Source organism: Asterias rubens, chromosome 18, assembly GCF_902459465.1.
Source record: "Asterias rubens chromosome 18, eAstRub1.3, whole genome shotgun sequence".
NCBI classification, from domain to species: Eukaryota; Metazoa; Echinodermata; class Asteroidea; order Forcipulatida; family Asteriidae; genus Asterias; species Asterias rubens.
The window spans coordinates 1941748-1962997 of NC_047079.1; the positions used below are offsets into that span (position 1 = coordinate 1941748).

The 21250-nt window shown below is 39.0% G+C and overlaps 1 protein-coding gene across 1 annotated transcript; it reads right to left on the minus strand.

The window, feature by feature from the left end:
• Positions 1-6946: 6946 nt before the first annotated feature.
• LOC117302564 (otolin-1-like) lies at positions 6947-21250 on the minus strand. Its single transcript, XM_033786540.1, has 3 exons — positions 21040-21250; positions 16159-16775; positions 6947-7756 (listed from the first exon to the last, which is right to left on the minus strand). Exons 1-3 carry the CDS (start codon positions 21248-21250, stop codon positions 6947-6949), a joined length of 1638 nt encoding a protein of 545 aa, XP_033642431.1.

Here is a 21250-nt window from a genome sequence, read left to right on the forward strand (position 1 = left end):
TAAATAACCTAGCCATGCGAACAAAACTCCAGGTCTACCAAGCATGCGTCACCAGCACTCTGCTACACGGCAGTGAGGCCTGGACCACCTACATCAGACAATAAAAACGGCTGAACAGCTTCCACCTGCGCTGCCTACGCCACATCTTGGGCATTACATGGCAGGAGAACGTTCCAAACACTGAAGTCCTAGAACGTGCCCACTCCACCAGCATGTTCGCCATGTTGAGCCAGCGCTGCCTCAGATGGTTGGGTCACGTCCACAGGATGGACGCCAGTCGGCTTCAATCCAAGAGCAATCCTTTATGGCGCACTTTCATCAGGCTCCAGGCCAATTGGTCGCCCCTACCTACGATTCAAGGACATCTGTAGACGCGACATGAGGCAGGCTGGCCACTACTTGCAGTGGCTGCGCCCATAGCTCCGTTTTGGGTTAGATTGACGTCGTACCTTATGCATACATATTAAGAGAGGCGTATTCGGAGGGACAGAGGTTATAATCACTTTGTATAGTTGGATTGGGAATTGTATTTAAAATGAATGATGTTCTTAAGCTCCAAAGATTCATAACATTTATAAGATTCTATACTTTTATTATTTGGATTGTTTTTTCTTTGAGTCTTTATTTGTTTTTTTCTCCTTTTATTTGTGTCTCCTTTTTTTTGTATATCTGTGTTTTGCCATTTGTTTCTTTTTGTCCATGCCCTTTAAACTTCTTTTAAGTGTAACTATTTCCTTGTTTGTTCGTTGATGTTTTTGTGTAGTTTGGTAATTCCTTATAAGGGAGAGAATTATTGATATAATGTATGTTTCTTGGTATCGATGTTAAAGTTTAGTTGTGGATGTAGTATTGTAGGCCCATATTATTTTTGTTGTTCTTTTTGTTTTGTCTCTTCATTTCGTTCTTTTTATAAACTGTTGATATTGTTTTCCCCCTTTAGCCATGTGTCTTCGTTTCGTGCATGTGACCTCTTAATAGTGACCCTTGTTTTGTTTTCTCGGGGAAGTAATGTTTAAATTTTAACTTTAAATATTCAATTTCTAGGAGATTTTACATCCGAGTTTTGCTTCTAAAATAGCCCTTGACTCCCCTGAGAAAATCGGAATGTGTATTAAGCTCCTTAGATACTTGAGTGGGGGTTGGGTGTATGTGGGGTGTCAATTACTCTAGGGACACACATGAAGAAATTAATGTAATCAATTAATTAACACAAAACTAAACAATTCACACAAAGCATAAGAGATGGGGGGGGGGGGTCTACAGAATTCTACCCTGAATTGTTGAACACGTTTGGTAATTTGTCAAAGACCAATACTCACTTCGTGTATCCCAACATATGCAAACAAATAACAAGCCTGTGTAAAAAAAATGGACTCAATTGGTCATTGATGGCAAGAAAAAGCTGGAATAAAAAACACCCTTGTTGTTAAAAAGTGTGCTTTCAGATAGTAATAAAAAGCTTCTTAGTAAGAATTTACCTCTTTCTCAAAAACCGTGTTACTTCAGAGAGGGAGTCGTTTCTCGCAATTACTATCAATAGCTCTCCGTTGCTCGTTTCCAAGTAAATTTGTATGCTGATTTATATTTTGATTATTTACTAAACGTGTACAGTGTCTTTAACAAGCTCACCAACAATAAATAAATAAATAAATAAATAAAATTGCGCAAAGTGGCTTAAAATTGTCCCCCCTAGTATTGCAGGCGATCGGCGGCACTAATTTTTTACAAACTCCCGGGAAAATCCCTGGAGTTTTTAACCCCACCGTCACCACAGCAATTGTTCTCACTATCCCATTTTATATATGTAACTTCCGGGAGTACTATTTCAAAAGGAATATGCACGGCCGTTTCACACTTACGATCAAACCCAAGAAAATACTTATGGTGTGAAAAGGGCTTTTCTTAGTAGTTCAAAAAGATCGACCAAAGGTTCCCGGGAATTTTTCCGGGAATATCCCGGGAATAACTATAGTGCGAACAAGTTACATGAGATTCTACACTTCACTCAATTCAATTTGGCGGGTTGAACCAACGTCATGTGGTTACACTTGCCGGGGCTCTAAGCTGTCCCACTGCACACGACTATCTTTTTTGTCAGGAGGTATGCCCATCCTTTGTGTGCCACAATTGGACAATAGGGATACAGGTTAATCTGGGCCTGGTCGTGGTGCGCCCTTCAGACCGCCTCTCGGACAATACAGATTTGCATACGTTCCAGTAATGAGGGGACAGAAAGTGCTGCTGGTGCAAGAGTAACGAGTGACCAATCAAAATTCTGGTTACACGCCCGAGCATTTACCATACGTCCTTTTTAGGTTTCCGTACGTCCTTTCGTTTAGGTTCTGGTACATCCCTAGGAAGACGAAAATTATTTTAGCATGTAAAATCCCATTAACCAGTTATGATATTTTACCCAAACCATGGCATAACTGGTTAATACGTTTTTACATGCTAAAGCTGAGACGAAAACTATTTGTTTTACTCATTTCTCAAAAACTACAGCACCTCGGTAAGTAAAATTTCAAGGAAAGCTTCTACTATCATAATCTTCAAACTGTGTATTAGTTTAATGCAAATCTGTGGACATTGTGTTAGGAAAAGGTACATAGACCCTTTAAACTTCTTTTAAGTGTAACTATTTCCTTGTTTGTTTGTTGATGTTTTTGTGTAGTTTGGTAATTCCCCATAAGGGAGCGAATTATTGATATAATGTATGTTTCCTGGTTTCGATGTTAAAGTTTAGTTGTGGATGTAGTGTTGTAGGCCCATATTATTATTAATATTATTTATTTGTCTCTTCATTTCGTTCTTTTTGTAAACTGTTGAGTAGTGTAAGAAAAATGGTAGTGTTAGGGGTGTAATTGGTTGTCACAAGAAAGTTGTTCATTTGTGTATTTACCTTTGTGGGTATTATTATGCTAAAGATTGAAATATGAAGTACATTATAATATAAAGGATATAAACATACAGAGGGGTATGAGACCATGTCAATCTATCCTTGATGAATACAAAGTAAACTTATTATCCACATAAATGTGGATTATTTTGTCCCCGACTTTTGGGTATAGTTTTAATTCAATCGGCTCTGTTATTGTTATTGTAGTAATTTTGCTAACTCAACTGCACAAGTATTTTCCCGCTAAGCCGAATGTAATGGTAATTACCTAGTCGACTAAAATAGTAACGCACTGCTATGCACACTTATTGTATTGTACTGAGCGCATATAATTTACGTGCTCGCGGATAATAGTGTCTCCACATTGCCTACCAATCAGGAGGTCTTTGTCAAAGAGCAAATCAGACAAAAACATTTTTATAACCTGATGAATTTGGCATTAGTGGTATTTTGGTTCCCCTCTCAACAAATCAGGTACCTCCACGAACAAACCCATAGTCACCGTCAATAGCCGCGCCGAGCTACTCGACCAATGGCTCGTAGGAGGCTGGTATAATATCCTCCTCAACAATAATCATCGGTACTAAAAATAGCAGAGGAGATATCCGACTAAAAAGGCTTGAGTAGTCTCAGCCAGTATCAGAGTTTATCCGACTGGAAAAGGAAGAAAGTAAACAGCTTTGCTTTGTTGAATTGATTGTTGCTTCGTTTCCAATAACGCTACGATTTTAGAATCTTGGACCCTTGACTTATTGATCGCGATTTATGGAGCGTCACGTCCCACGATACATAGCGTTGTTGTAGTACTAAATAAAGCGAGTTTTCGGAACATGCTGTGTGCCACAAATCTATCTACTGTTTGTTAACACCGCTTTTTTTTTCGGGGGGGGGTAAGAGCGTCGGCCTCTTTTTAGATTTATTGGAAGTACGAGGTCGCAACCCACTTTCAACCTAAAGTGATCCCACGGCGACCTCCTTCACCAAGCAACAGGTGGCCTGTCTCCACCACTCATACACTGACCAGAATGTAAGGAGAGGCTGGGCTCGATTTGAAATGCTTTATACAGCACGGTGACTTACTTCATTCAATGCAAATTTGTTTCGGTTTTGTACTGGCACCCAGCCTCTTCGACCCTGCGCGGCAATGAATGAACCGATCCGGAGAACCATGCTGAGTACAACACGAAAGTAACCCGACCAAAAAGGGCGGATCGAATGGCGGGTGGGCGGGCTAGGGGCAATGAGTGAACCAATCCGGAGAACCATCTGCGGAACACTGTCCAATGAGTCACCTGTCAGAAAGATTTCTAGGAAGTCTGGTAACAACATCGACCAGTGGTTGACACACGGTCGCCGCCCAAACTTCCTCCAATCAGATGACTCGTAAGTGGGAGTTTGGGTCTGGGTTTTGTAGACTTGCAACCCGACGTCTGAAACCACATAAACGTATTGATTTACACACACACAACCGTGTTGAATTCCACAAGGATACCATGCCACTGGACCTTCTAATTTCCATCCAAGATGGCGCGGGTTACGCTTTTAATAGTATAGATTGAGACCTTAAGGGTACAATTGGGCGCTATGGGCTAAACCATGGTTTAGATTTCGTGGTCTTTCCTAAGCATAAGCCATTTTTTCCACACTTTGTCTTTCTCTCCCCATGGAATACAGCCCCTGGGAAACCCCAGGACTTTTTTGTTCCCTATGGTTACCCCGGCGTACTTTCACACTGTGTCCCTATTCCATGGGGTGCTGGTTGCACATTTCAAGAATACCCCAGGATTTTACTGCTTACCCCTATTCCAAAGCAGGGGTGGCTATTCTCCGGGGTATGCTCATTTGCTCAGGTGGCATGCCAGACGCGAACTTGGAGGAACATTACGTAATTCTGTCAACATTTCTTGGAACTATAAATGTAAGGTGTTATTCACCACCAAAGTAAAGTAGGCTTACTAACAGCCGAGTGATTTGTCAACTTGTTGGGCTTTGCTCCCCAATCCTTCCCTTTAAACGTGTTGTAGCAAAATTATGGTAGGGTGCTATAGATCAACGGCGATTACCCCTTTTGGGAAATGTCTGTATTCGAAAATGATTACCCCCTAAAATCGTTGTTCTCGTCAACTAAGCCTTATTATTTTATTTTTTTAGGAAATATTGGGCTGAATTATTTGAAAATTACCAAATTAGAAATACACATTGAACACTACATGGGCTAAAAACTTTTAAACTCCGGCATAGGTCCACATTTAAAATACACTGTGGGAGTAATATTGTATTTAGACAATATATAAACAATATATAATTTTCCAAAAGATGAAGTGCCCACTAACTGGGGAAAGGTAAATTTCTAATCTCAGGCTAAATTGTGTAAGACGTAATTTTATTTAAAAAGACTCACAGTGACATTTGCATTTGCATGACGTTTTTGAAATTGGATAGGTAACTTGACAGAGTATGATATCGGAGCCCTTCTGTAAGTGAATCTAAATTTCAAAAGTTTGCAATTATTTAATGAGCCTATGAGTTACTATCGTTTTTGTAACTTTACAACGATGTATTTTGTTATAATAACTGACCATATGTACTATAAACAAACCAAGCTATCAACAGGGGACGACTGTTGCCAGTTAATTGATTAATTATTTTTTATTTTATTATTTTTGCTAGGTTACAGCTTTTCCCACCAATTTAAAATGTGGAAATTTGTATTGCTTTCATTTCCTTAGCATATTCTGGATTTGTTTAGGAATGAACATTTCGATACTTGTTTAGCAAAGAGATGTTATCAAGTCTTCTTCAGAGCCTCGTCATTTTGAAATTGGATAGATCACGTGACTTAGTATGATATCGCACCCTTAGAATTTGACATTGGACATTATACATGCATTTTTCCCTGTAAAATGGTTTAAGTCAAACAAGAATAAAGTAGTATTTATAGCACCCCGAACGTGACAAACAAAATTGTCAAATTATTTTCATAATAAACACGTTTGCAAAACCACGCTATCAAAGATAACTTTATCAAAATGATAAGTGTCTGCTACTAATACGTTACAAACAAAGTGTATTAATTATACATCAGTCTGAAACAAACTGTCCCGTCTTCATGCTAGCAACTTATTTTTTTAATATCTTAAATAATAAAATATAACTTTAGTTTGTTTAAAAAAGCATTGTCTGTTTCTCAGATTGATTTATATTTCGTACAACAATAATCCAGTAAAAAAGACAAAATGGCGACTATCACTGTATACTTGACCATACACAGCTGAGTTTTCATTTCTGTTTTTCATTGTGCCGAGGAATATTAACCACACTGCAACTCTCTTGATCATAATTTGCAGCGTAAACAAACGCTGTAACAACAGGGTATATGTTTTTTTCTCAGCTGAATCTCTAGGATAAGTGCACTGTTTAAAGGAACACGTTTCCTCGGATCGGACGAGTTGGTCTAACAAAAGCGTTTGTAACCGTTTGTTATAAAATGCATGTGGTTGGAAATATGTTTTAAAAGTAGAATACAATGATCCACACACATTTGCCTCGCACTTGCGTGGTTTTCCTTTTGCTTTGCGAACTAACACGGTCGGCCATTTATGGGAGTCATTTTGACTCCCATAAATGGCCGACCGTGTTAGTCGACGAGGTAAAAGGAAAACCACGCATTTTCGAGGCATGTTTGTCTGGATTATTGTATTCTACTTTTGAAACAGCTTTCTAACCATATGCATTTTATAACAAACGGTCCCAAGGCAACGTGTTCCTTTAATGTCGATACTAAAACATAAAACGTATATCCCAGTCACAGTACATGTAAACGTACCATTATTCAGTTTAAAATTAGTCACTGCCTCTGAAAACAATCAGCCATCAAAAGGAAAAGGATCCCAGTTGGTTGTTATTTTTCAATCCCAATTTCCCATACAAGTTATATGATTCAATCCAGGCTAGAAACCTGCCCCGATTTACGGATACATTGTATCTTTAGTATTGAAGTGTTGTATGACACGTTTGAAGTATTTTTCAGCTGTAACTTGGTTTTATAGTTTATATTTCGTACAACAGGAATCCAGTAAAGGACGAGAAATGGTAAGTGCCATGCACTTGACCTCGTACAGCTAAGTGAACTTGATCTCCAAACTGCAGGGGGAAAACTGCGCAGCTGCTTGCTTGGTTTGGAGTTGGAGCATTAACATGGCCTGTAACGATGAGGTTATTGTTCTTCCTTAGCTGAATATATAGATGAGACCCACTTGATGTTTTCAAGACTGAGAACATAAAGAAGTATATCCCGGGGACTGTACAAGTAAATGTTCCATTAATCGAGTTGAAAATAGTCCCTTCCTCTGAAAACAACAACTCTTCAAAGGGTAGAGGAGCGTAGATGGATGGAGGGCTGAAGTTGGTAATCCTCACTGCAGTGAAGGCGGACCGTCGCGTTCTACATTCACATGCTTCACCGGTCTGTCCAGCTGGTCCAGGTTCACCTCTCTCCCCCTTTAAACCATTCATCCCAGGCAGACCTTGAGGTCCTTGTTTTCCTGGTTGACCGACTCCTTGCTCTCCTTTCACTCCATGATCCCCTTTAGCGCCTGGTTCACCACCCAGTCCATCTGACCCCTTGTCTCCTTTAGCCCCGGGTTGACCTACCTCACCAGGGGAGCCTGCATCACCTCTCGGGCCTACAATCCCTTGACCATGGTTCCCATTAGATCCAGGGATTCCCGGTATACCGGCTGGGCCCTGGCAGCAGGAGTTACACGTCATTCCCGGATCAGGTGAAACTGCAACTGTTGCCACCATGAACTGAACTCGCATAAAGGCCACAACGAGGGCCACTGTTATGGTGAACTTCATCTGAAATTTTAAAAGTGTATAAACAAAACAGATTAAAACTCATGCAGATTAAACCAATTATTTTGTCAAAACTGCTCTTGTTGGGAACCTGATTTGTTTCTAACGAGTTGATTACCGGCAAATTAAGAAATGTAATATTATCCTATCTGGAACCCTCAAGTTGTGTCGACAGTGTGCAGGATGAGGTGAGGGCACAATACAGTGCTAGCGTATTGTTCCCGGGGAGGCCGGACATGTTAAATAATGCAAACAGCGTATAATACAATGTGTTTTTCATGGTAAATTCAGTTAAAAAAAACTCTCTTTCATTTCAACGGTTACAGTAGAAAATGTTTTAGCGGACTAAAGTCTATTAACTTGGCTTTGATTTAAGTTTCGCAAGGATTAACGAATTCATATAGGAGCGTTTGGGAACATTTTCCGGAGTGTCTCTTTGCGCTGTTTACTTTAGATAATATTAGTTGGATTGCTCCCCATAAGGTGTAGCCATGATTAACCTATTGTTTTCAGTTTGAGCAGAGCCGAGCAAGGGACTGTTTTGTAAACTCAGGTGTCGTTGGGATTCGTCAATTTTGTTTTATATGCACATACATCACTTTCAACAACAAACTTGGGGCGTATACACTTTCTACTTTCAACTCTTTGTCAACCTCGGAGTCTACCTACCAAATTACCTTATTATGAAAGAGTAGTGTTTAAGGGTAGTTAACAATTCTACAGAATCGATCCACACATACGGCTGGTCCGAAGGTTATGAATTGTTTTAAAGACAACCGTAAGCTCCGGTAAGGGTTAACAAAGGTTGCTTTTGACTTAGTATGGAGCGGGTCATTTGGGGCTGGCCCGAGGTGCATGACGTCACCACGAGAAGGGCGAGTGATCTTTCAATTAGCTTTAATTGTCAGAGGCTCACCCGAATGAGCACTGCGGGGTCGACACAGGGAAGCTAATCGAACTTTGGTTGTCACTAGCATGTTGCAAAGAGAAAAAAACACAATTAAGTATGGGGGGTAAGGAAGCAAGAGAGCAGCGTAGAAAAATGACTACCTCAAAACTGGGCTAAAGTTTACCGTCCAAGCCAAAGTTAACTATTCTAACCAAAGAAAACTAAATTTATTTGACTAGACAACTCTTCCTAAAAGACTAATTCTGCTTAATGATAATACTTAGGACGATTTGATAAGGGAACTTTACATTATGCATTGAATCTGCAGCGCCAACGATCGAGCGTGTCTGATTACTTTTAACATGCATCGAAAAGTAGAAAGCGAATGCAACTCAATCCAAATTGAAACGGCAAGTTGGTGTGAAGGAAGTTATCATTATTCCCCGTTTCGTAAAAGAATGTGTGCAACCAAATTTGATATGTTCTCGACAGCACGATCAAGCTTAAGTTGTGTCTAACTTTGGCCGAAATTTAATTGATTTTGCATATGGTGATTCTAAATCGACTGCATGCAATGTACATGTATGACCAGAAAAATCATGTTCTTTAAAAGTAATTATGTAAATCGACCCACAAGAGCCAAACTTAGTACAAATGTAGTTATTAGTTTTGTTGTATAAATTATGGAAGATGATCGTCCCAAAAGAGGAATAGCATATTATTACCAATGTAAAATAAAAACAGGTTGCATGCCCCGTGAAGGGTTCCAAGAGTAAAAACCCTTGTGGGTAAAAAGTGCAACTGCCTTGTAATAAAATACCGTAAAACACACGGCTGGAATCTGGAAACGAAAGCTTGAGTCCGGCAGTAGAATAAGGAACACTAACCTTGGTGTTGTGTTCTTGTCGTCCAAACCTTCTCAGTTCCTCACTTCCGATAAGATGCAAAGTTGTTATGAGCACTGATGCTGGTGAAGCGCGTTTAAATACTGTTTCATTTCCATTGAAGTGCTCATCAGTCTACTTTTGGTTTTGATTGACAATCGACGAGTAACCAATAAAAAATACGTGTTGAAGTCACTGACTGAATGCAGCGACTTCCTCAATTACTTGTTGGGAAAGGACTGTATGTTACTCTACACTATATAAATATGTGGCGAAGTCACTAAAGTAGTGACTTGCTCTATCATCGGACGAGGCTGTATGTTACAATTGTGGGTCAATACCGTGTTCAAGTCACTGATTTGTGTCAGTGACTTACTCTCACTGGTTTAAAATGTGACTGTATACATGGACACCAATGGTGTAAAACTATAAAACTCTACACTAGATATGTATGTGTTAAAGACACTGTTTTGTGGCAGTGACTTACCCTATCACTGGTTTGGATGGGGCCGTTTGCTACCAATGGAGCTCAATTTGTGTATGCCTTAGTGATGGTATGGTACTTTTACATGTAAATCCGGCCTGCTGGGTTGCATGCACAGTTGTGTGATTGCTTCCTGAAGTTCCTGACCAGTTTCCTTCCATTTTCGCTAAACTGATGTATTTCTCTGATGGTTAGGAGTTCAAGTTTTTTATAAAATAATAATAATAATTGTGTATGCAATATTATATACTGCACAGTGGTTTAAAACCCTATATGACCCCGACATCGACAAGTTTCTGTACAATAATCGGTCAAAATACCTTTATAATCGGTCAAAATACCTTTATAATATCTCAAGCATGTCTCCATGTCATCTTTAGGTAGATAAAATGTGGTTGTCCATTAAAATAATCCACAATTTATCGATCCGTGTCGTGATTCACGAATTATTGTGAACATTTTTATGATGTGGTTTTGAAGTCAACAGAGGGCGCTATATCTTCTGTGTGTAATGTTAATGTACACGATGTTTTTGGTTAAAAACAGCGTTCTGAAAACTTAGTTTTTGGGAGTGAAGGCGATCTTGCGGGATTTCGGCGCTATTTTATTTTCAAAGCTAAGTAGTCACTCTATCATTTTATGGAAACAAATACAAAAAATATGTTGGCCGTTGGTGGCCGATTGGGAAAATATCCAACGTTTTGATTTTTGTTTATTTTCCTTAATTTTGCGATGTAAACAATTGCTTTTTTGAAAATTCTCATTTTCAGGAGTAAAAACTAATTTTCGCTAATTTACCGTGAATTTTTAGCCACAACGAATGGTTACTTTACTAATCTATTACATATTTTTAGCATTTCGTCCAGGCCCTTAATGGCTTATTTTAAAGATGTATGGCGGTATTTTTTTTTATAAGTAGCATTTTTTGACATTTTAGTCGAAGATTTCAAAGCATTTTTGCCGTATCATCAAAACTTCGGTCCGTATTTAATTTTCTACAGTGCGAAAGGTCACTTATACAGGTAATTTAAAAGCAACATTTGTTTTCTCAAACAATTTGTATATGCCTACCCAGGTATTTTTTTTAACATAAGGGTTTGTGATTTTTGCTGAATATAAACGGATGTCACAATATACGAACTACAATTCCTTAAAAAAACAGGGTAATAAATTTCAAAAAAATAAAAATTCTTCAACAAATTAGTTCTTCTTGTCCAAGTCACCAAAGATATGTAGTTATCTCAGAAAAAAAACTCGGACCTGATGTCTGGGTCTTAAACCACTGTGTACTGTTCAGATGGTTCTCTTTAATATGTTAACCACCCTGTCGACAAAATGTTGATGAAAACTAATTTCAGTGTTTTTTTCTCAAATCAAAATGCAATGACAATGTATTAAGTCGAATAAGCCACCAACGGAGCGACATGAGGGAATTTTCAACTGCATGTTTTTTTTTCAGTGTGTGAAATAACCGTGACTGAACCGTACATTTATTTCGATGAAATCTACGTTATTAGACCGGTATTTTACGAAAAATCTGCACCCGGAAATTTTGATCTCCATTGTGGCAGGTGTTTCAGGAGACTTTGTTCACCTCAAGATTCATTCCCCATATTCGGCAAACTGGTTACAAACTACTTGATATAGCACCCTCTGTTTAATCAACCTCACTATTAAAAAGTCCCATGTTGGTTTCACATAAAATAATCTCCGGCATACTGATTTTCCTGGGACGCCGGCTGGCTCCGAGTCCGGGAGAATTGCGCCTGGCCCCTCTGGTGGCATGACATTTCATCTCTTTGAGATAATTTCCGTAAGCGGTGACTGAAGGTCAATTCACATGAACACGCCCACTTTTGATTCAGTCTGCTTCAGACCATATAGCCTGAACGTCTGACGTCATTCTTCGAGGCACGTGAATAACGCCAGAGACCTGGCTGAAAAAAAAAATGCAAAACCGGCGTGTAGTTTGACCTCCGACCTCTGTCGTTTCACATTTAGATACGCAGTCAAATTCCATTGCGGACATGAGAGCAGTGACTATTTGGGCATCTATGTCACTGCACGTGCATTGTATCCAATGGGAATCAGTGGATCTAGCGGGAGGGACCTGTTTAGGGGCCCAGTCTACAGACCATATTGCTATCAGAATATCCGAGGCGAAAACTCAGCAGTCCTCCGGCCATTATTTTGTTCACAAACGCGGCCACAAAAAGCCTTGAAAAGCGGGTTGGAGGGGTCGGGAAGTTTTGTTTGTTTTGCAGTTTTTGTCAGGACCAGAGAAAGGGACATACTCGGTCGTCAGACACATATGCCGAGTGTCATTCTTCCGATCGCGCCTAGTCTAGACTGGACCCCTGTCTTTATAATGCTATTCAGTTAACCAGTGATTCCAATTATTGGATAAATGCAGTGACTAAGAGCCTCGGTATCGATCATCTACATGCCGTGTCCACGTGTGAATACAGAACATGCGTGTGTAGGTGCATGTACTTGCATGTAATGTTGTGGAAAATTTGACTGCGTATCTCCATGTGAAATGAATGTAAGTGAAAGGTCGCATTATTCACGAGAACGTAGGTTGACGTCAGATGTTCAGGCTATCCTAGCCTTGTTTCCAACACTGCAAACTGTACTTTTACATATAAGCAACATAGGGCGCTTTGTAATTCCCACAGAGGGTTACAAGGTTACAAGGCAACGGTGTTTGCGAGCACACACACAACCAACGTTCGGATCGGTGAACCCCTCACATTGTACAATTTTGATGGATTTATACATAGTGGGCGCTTTTTAAATATATACCCCATACCCGATAAGGATGTGCGTAGGGAAAAGAACAAACTCAAGCGTCCTCTACGTTTATTCTTCTTCACTTTGCCGTTTACATAGATTGTTGTTTGTGTGTTCACGTAAACTCAATGGTCCCATAGCCAGGGCCCCGACAGTCAGACAATAAAAGGAAAGATCTTTCTAGACCGTTGAAGCTACACTGAAATTGCTTTGACCAGCAAAATTGTTTGCACGTGGAACATTCAGGGGGTTAATCTCAAGATACCTAGCATAAAAAGAGAACCATTTCAATTTGAATTTCTTAGACTATAAGACGATAATGCGAAACATTACTTAATGCTGCGGGGAAAGATGTTGTAATCCCCAGCCGTGACACCTGTGTCCTTAAGCAAGACACACAACCATTGCTTCGTCCTTCTGATGGGACGTAAAGCCGTTGGTCTGATGTGTTGTGTAAACGCATGTAAAAGAACACAGTACACTTATCGAAAAGAGAAGGGGGTTCGCCCCGGTGTTCCTGGCTGGATTGGCAGCATATTGCGCCATTGCACCTTGTAAACCATTACATGGTGCTTAAGGATAAGGTCTTATATCTCAATATTCGCCCCACTCCTTGCAGTAATAATACCTGGTGCTTTATTATTATTAAAGCAATTTCATCGTGAATAAACCTTTGAACTTGAAATAGAAACTCGAGTCTGTTAATTTCAAATTTGAGGTTTCGGGTATTATTTGTAGGATATTAAATTCAAAACGTATATACACCAGTATCGGTATTTAAACACCCAAGTAATACTCAAAACACACAAACCAAAACGATCGACTGATATGACTTAAATGTTTACTTCTTAAACTTCTTAAAGTGACACCTCACTATCTCTAGAACTATTACCTACGTCTAGTGCATTAAATGATTAACAGTTTATTTAGAAGTAATGCTTTTTAATATAGAAACATATGTTTTAATTAACATGGTTTGTTTTCTATCGCTATTTCAAACATTGCGATTGGGTTTTTGACCACCTTTTTACAACAAACGAACCGTTTCTGTTAAAATAAAATGTTTAAAGGAACACGTTGCCTTGGATCGGACGAGTTGGTCTATTAAAAGCGTTTGAAACCGTTATGGAATTCATATGGTTAGAAAGATGTTTTAAAAGTAGAATATAATGATCCACACAAGTATCACTCGAAATTGCACGGTTTTCCTTTTACGTCGCGAACTATCACGGTCGGCCATTTATGGGAGTCAAAATGTTGACTCCCAAAATTAATGGCCGACCGTGTTAGTCGACAGGGTAAAAAGAAAACCACGCATTTTCCAGGCATATTTGTGTAGATTATTGTATTCTACTTTTACAATATCTTTCTAACCATATACATTTTACAACAAACGGTTACAGAACGCTTTTCAAAGACCAACTCGACCGATCCAACGCAACGTGTTCCTTTAAATGTATCCAACTCACATTCAAAAAAATGAAGTCACAATCAAAGTGAGGAAAATTACATAATTCTAACCTTACGCTAAGCTGGTGTATTTTGTGTTGTTATTCCTTTTCACAGCAAAATAGTTTCAGACCGCTTTGAATGAATATCGTTATTTATTTTTTTATAAAACTGAGAAATCGCTGTACAGGAAGGTCTCTTTGTGACATCGTGAAACGTTTCATACAGAGGTGGCTCATCAACGTTTCATCTGCATGACAAAACACAATTGCTCTCTCGTGAAAGTGTAAATCTATTAAATTTAAGATATCAAGAGGACTCAAACGGTACAATTTGTTCTGACTTATTCGTCATAGTATCTTCAACATGGTGCAGCTTTTTCCAACGCTTTAAAGTCTGGGAATTAAAAATGACCGCCATAATTGCTGCCATAATGAATTATGCTTCTGCATTTCCATCTGTGTCATGGTGTGTAAATAAAATTCTTGTGTTCCGTGTCTCTATCGTATGTCTTTTGTGGCTTTTGTGCCTTTTATATATATATATATATTTATAATGTTAACTTATTTAATGTAATGTTTGTGATTAAAATACAATTCAGTCTTTTGCTGTGACTTTTGAAATGTTTTGAATATACCAATAATACAACAAATTTCAGGTAAATTATTTATTTGGATACACTGCGTTTTACATCAATTACATCATTTACGTCAATTATTCACTGTATATTATAGGTTTTCTCGGTAAAATTCGGCAAATTAGCAGTCAATCTCATTTTCAAGCGTTCGAACTAAAGTTGTTTTGCCTCTCCAGTTGTTACTGCGTTTCAAATTCAGAATTCGGCCATTCAATTTCGTTTCGAGTCGAGACAAATTCCTTTAGAACTCTGTTCAATTTAGCTTTGTTTTTCGTGACACACACGCCTCAAAAAGCGTCTGCGAATTTGAATGCTGCTTTGATGAACTGCTAAATTGAATGATTATTTTGTTAAATCGAACTATTTTGATCATAGCTTGATGGTTAAATTGGCTGCTCATTTGTCAAAGTGGTTTTAAATTTTGAAATAAAACAAATTGTTGACGTTAGTTGAAAAAAGCCTTTGAAGTTAATACTTCAAAACTATATGCACTTTCATACAACTTGTTGACCGTTTGTCATAAGTAATCTATAATCATAATGTAGATAAACAAGTATTACAAAGGGGTTGAATGTTAGCGTGGAGAGGTTATATTTTTTTAAAAATTTCTCTGTGATATTTTGTTTGTTTACAGGTTAAAACTTATTTTTTCAAACTTAAAACGAGGGTTTCAAAATAGAAAACACTGGCTTAACCCACCTTGTAAAGTTTAAGGGATTATATATGTAACCCTAATAACATAACTGTCATTATTCCAAGTAAACTATTAATTTCTTGTTAAGACCACATTTAATATTGTAAGTTTTATTAAACATTAGGATATCTTATGTTTCGTTGTATTAAAGCTTTGTCTATTATCTAGCAAAATTAGTTTTCGTTTGTATTTCCGTTTGAAGCCATTAGACACTTTCGGAACAGAAAACTAAAATTCACAGATTTACAAGTTACTTACAGGATTTACAGAAGGTAATAGTGAAAGACTTCTCTTGAAATATTATTTCATGAAATGCTTTACTTTTTGAGAAATTATTAAAACAATTATCAATTCTCGACAGCGAGAAATACGGACTTATTTTAAACACATGTCATGACACGGCGAAACGTGCGGAGACAAGGGTGGGTTTTCCCGTTATTTTCCCCGACTCCGATGACCGATTGAGCCTAAATTTCCACAGGTTTGTTATTTTATATATAAGTTGTGATACACGAAGTGTGGGCCTTTGGACAATACTGTTTACCGAAAATGTCCGATGGCTTTAAGATTTCTTACAACATAAATCCAGTGAACGACGTGTAATGGTTGTGCGTACTATAAACGGAACCCTGTAAAGCTACGTGAACTTGATCTCCATACTGAAGGGGAATAACTGCACTGCCGCTCACTTGATGATAACCTGCAGCGTTTACAAGCCCTATCACAACGTTCAAACCTTTCTTCATCAGCCTAACGTAAAGTTCAGACGTGTTATGTGTTTTCTGGGCTGAAAACATGAAAACGTATGTACCCGGCACAGTACACGTAAACATGCCATTACTCAAGTTGAAATCAGTACCTTCCTCTGAAAACAGTAACTCGTCAAAGAGCAAAGGTTTGTAACTGGATGGAGGGCTATAAGCGGTATTCCTAACTGCAGTGAAGGCGGGCCGTCGCGTACTACATTCACCTGCTTCCCCACTCTGTCCAGCTGGTCCAGGTTCACCTCTCTCCCCCTTCAGACCATTCATCCCAGGCAGACCTTGAGGTCCTTGTTTCCCAGGTTGACCGACTCCTTGCTCTCCCTTCAGTCCATGATCCCCTTTAGTGCCTGGCTCACCAACCAGTCCATCTGACCCCCGTTCTCCCTTTGTCCCGGGTTGACCTACCTCACCAGGAGACCCTACCAGCCCTTGACCATGGTTCCCATTAGATCAAGGGATTCCCGGTATACCGGCTGGGCCCTGGCAGCAGGAGTTACACGCCAGTCCCGGATCAGGTGAAACTGCTGCTGTAGCCACCAAGAACTGAACTTGCATAAAAGCCCAAACAATGGCCACTGCTATAGTAATCTTCATCTGTAAGTTGAAAGGTAGACGTGAAACAAACAATTACAACTTTTACGGCAATTTTGTTTTCGTAGCTGGTAGGGTACCCTGATCATTTGTCAGTTGATCCTCACATTTTTTTTAAAATGTATTCATCAGTAAGGTATCAGTAACTGAGTCATTGTAAGTTTGTTGAGGTGCATAATTGGCTCTCAGAATTCATCAATTCTATAAACCTATATTTCTGAAAGTTAGTATATACTCAGCGCCTTGAGTACCTTGTTGGTAGATACGTGCGCTAAATACGACTTCTATGTTATTATTGTCCAAGTCTTTATCTATCCGATGCTAAAATATGAACATCATAGCTTTTCTGTTGGTTGAGATACAGCAACAAGCACATGGTAATTTTTCAAAATTAAAAACCCTGTCATGACGTCATCAATGACGCCATCATCCCCAAAATATGGCGGTTTCTTCCACTCACTATTGCCTATGAACAAAGTAAGTTTTAAGTTTGTACAAGCTTTACTTTTGTTTAAAAGCTCAAAAGTTATTTTTTATACGTAAAATACACGAAGGCGAACTTTGACCCAGGGTAACGACCCGGAAGTTAATGTCGTTCGATTTTAGCGTCAACTTTTCGAATATTGTCCAAGTCATTATCTATCCGATGCTGAAATATGAACATCATAGCTTTTCTTTTCGTTGAGATACAGCAACAAGCACATGGTCATTTTTCAAAATTAAAAACCTTGTCATGACGTCATCAATGACGTCATCTTCCCCAAAAGTGGCGGTTTATTCCACTCACTATTGCCTATGAACATAGTAAGTTTTATGTTTGTACAAGCTTTACTTTTGTTTAAAACACAAGTAAAACTTACAAAGTAAGTTTTAAGTTTGTACAAGCTTTACTTTTGTTTTAAAGCTCAACAGTTGTTTTTTTTATGAAAAAATGCGGAGACGAACTTTGACCCAGGGTAACGACCGGAAATTAAGGTCATGCGATTTTGGCGTTAACTTTTTAATTGTTGTCCAAGTCTTTATCTATCCAATGCTGAAATATGAACTTCATAGCTTCAATATTCGTTGAGATACAGCAACAAGCAAATTGTAATTTTTCAACATTAAAAACCTTGCCATGACGTCATCAATGACGTCATCAATCCAACAAAGTGACAGTTTCATCTACGCACTAATGCCTATGTACAAAGTAAGCTTTACTTTTGCTTTAAAGCTCAAAAGTTGTTTTTTGATGAAAAAATTCGAAGGCGAACTTTGACCCAGGGTAACGACCGGAAGTTAAGGTCATACGATTTTGGCGTAAACTTTCAAATGTTGTCCAAGTCTTTATCTATCTGATGCTCAAGTATGAACATCATAGCATTCATATTCGTTGAGATACAGCGAAAAAAAAAAGTGGCAGTTTCATCTACTCACTATTGCCTATAACAATAGTTGTTCGGCTGTTGGCCGAACACCTAACAATAACAATAGTTGTTTGGCTGTTGGCCGAACACCTAAAAAAAAAACCATAACAATAACAATAGTTGTTCGGCTGTTGGCCGAACACCTAACAATAACAATAGTTTTTCGACTGTTGGCCGAACACCTAAAAAAAAAAACCATAACAATAACAATAGTTGTTCGGCTGTTGGCCGAACACCTAAAAATCAGAATGATGGTTTGGAAGTGTCGTGGCCGAGCGGTTAAAAGCACCGAATTCAAACTCTGGCGTTTCTGATCAGCAGAGTGTGGGTTCGAATCCCCAGCCGTGACACAATGTGTCCTTAAGCAAGACACTTAGAAGAGAAGGGGTTCGCCCCATTGTTCGTGGATGTGGCTGCTGTATGCGCTGTAGTACCTTGTAAACCATTACAAGGTGCTAAATAATTGGGTCTCAAAATTCATCGCTGCAATTACCTATCTTTCTGAAAGCGCCTTGAGTACATTGTTTGGTAGATACGTGCGCTATATAAGACTTCGATATTATTATATTATTATTATAGTGTAACCCTTTGTGGCAAAAATGCAAACGGCCTTGAACATTCGCATGTTATTTGTAAGAATATTTGCAAAAATATGTGCTACATCGCAGATATTTGAAAAGATGTTTGCACATAATTGTACAAAAATGTTTCAGATATTGCAATATTTGCAAAGATAATTGCGATTAAATACCTCATATTATTCAGAGACACTCTTCTGGGGCAACAACGCCAACAGTACACTGACAAGTTTTTTTTTTTGCCGGAGCTCAATTTCATAGAGCTGCTTATGGCAAGCATAATGTGTTTGCTTAACGTAGCAACAAAAATGCTTTAGCGTAAACCTATATCAGTAGCGGTTGCTAGCTTAAACACGTAAACAAATATGCGCGTGCAACATTTAAGATCGTTTGCTTCAGCCGAAAAAGAGGAAAGTGCTGACAAATTGACGGGCGAAATAAATGCAGTGTGGCGACGAAAAACAAATCATCAATTTCTCTGTCTGATATGTATTATTTGTAACGGTTCAAAGCGCCCCTTGAAAGGTTACACACCTACAAAAAAGATTGTACATTTTTGAACACATATAGAACGTTTACTTTACTGCGCTGCGCTTTATGCTACTCTCACACTAGGGAAAATATGCTAGCGAATGTGCTTATGAACGGAAATATTTAACAATCGCTCAAACTTCGCAACATTCGCCACAAATTCACTACGTTCACAAGTCGTTTCCACCTCCTATAACGAAGATCGGTCACTCTATGCTGCTCTCACACGGCGAATATGTTGGCGATTTTACAATCGCTCAAACTTCGCAACATTCGCCGTGTCTTCGTAAGCGTTGGTAACAAATTCGGAAAGTTCACAAATTCTTCCCCACCTCCTTACGAAGATCGCTCAATTTACAAATTTCAGCGAATGTTGCGAAGACGGTCATTCGGCGTGCCTTTCGTAAGCATTGGTAACGTTGGTAAAGCGTGCGTAAGCGTTTGCAACGTTCGTAAAGGCATTGGCAAGCGTTGGTTAGCATTCGTAATATATTCGTAAGATATAGGTAAGGAGAGGGCCGAACGAGGACAATCGAAGAGTGAGACCGAGATAAAAATAGTCACTATCCAACCGCCATTTTGGACGCCATTCAACGCGAAATTCAAATATTCATGTTCGCAAGAACATTCGCCACTCTGTGAGAGCGGCAAAACGAAACGCTTCCGTACATTCAGCGAATGTTGTGAAGACGGTAATTCGCCATCGATTTGCTTAAGCATTTGGTAAGCCATTTGTACAAACTTGTGTGCTAATTCATCGCGAATATCAAACATCCATATTTGCAAGGTATTCGCCCAAATGTGAGAGTAGCATTAGGATGCTTAAGCAGAAAATTGAGGTTTTAAAACCAATGACATTTGCTAGGTGCGCCCATTAAGCACAAAATCGACTGTTAGCAGCTCTGTGAAATTGGGCTCCGGTTAATAAGAAACACTTACCTTGACGTTGTGTGCTTCTAGTCCTAGACTTATCGGTTCCTCTTATACGATACGATGCAAAGTTGTTATGAGCTTTGCTGCTGGTGCAGCGCGTTTAAATACTGGTGCGTTTCCGTTGAAGTTTATCCAGCAGTCTGCTTAGGGCTTTGGTTGACAATTATCATATAAACACCCAATCAAACCTTCGTGTAGAAAAGCAGTGACTTACTCTTACACTGGTTTGAATGAGGCTGTCAATCACACATCCGTTTCGAAGTCACTGATTGCAAGCAGTGACTTACTCTTACACTGGTTTGAATGAGGCTGTCAATCACACATCCGTGTCGCAGTCACTGATTGCAAGTAGTGACTTACTCTTACACTGGTTTGAATGAGGCTGTCAATCACATATCCGAATCGAAGTCACTGATTGAAAGTAGTGACTTACTCTTACACTGGTTTGAATGAGGCTGTCAATCACATATCCGTATCGAAGTCACTGATTGAAAGTAGTGACTTACTCTTACACTGGTTTGAATGAGGCTGTCAATCACATATCCGTATCGAAGTCACTGATTGAAAGTAGTGACTTACTCTTACACTGGTTTGAATGAGGCTGTCAATCACATATCCGTATCGAAGTCACTGATTGAAAGATAGTGACTTACTCTTACACTGGTTTGAATGAGGCTGTATGTTACTAATGCGTTCAAATGTGCTAAACTCTTTAGTGAAGAACACATACCTCATGTGTATACATGTACATTCACCTTCTGTAATCGTCTTCTGTAATCCTCTTATAGTTATATCCGCTATACTTCGTTGCACTTTAGACTGCTTCATAAAGTACCTTGCCAGTTTCCCCCCATTTCCGCTCAT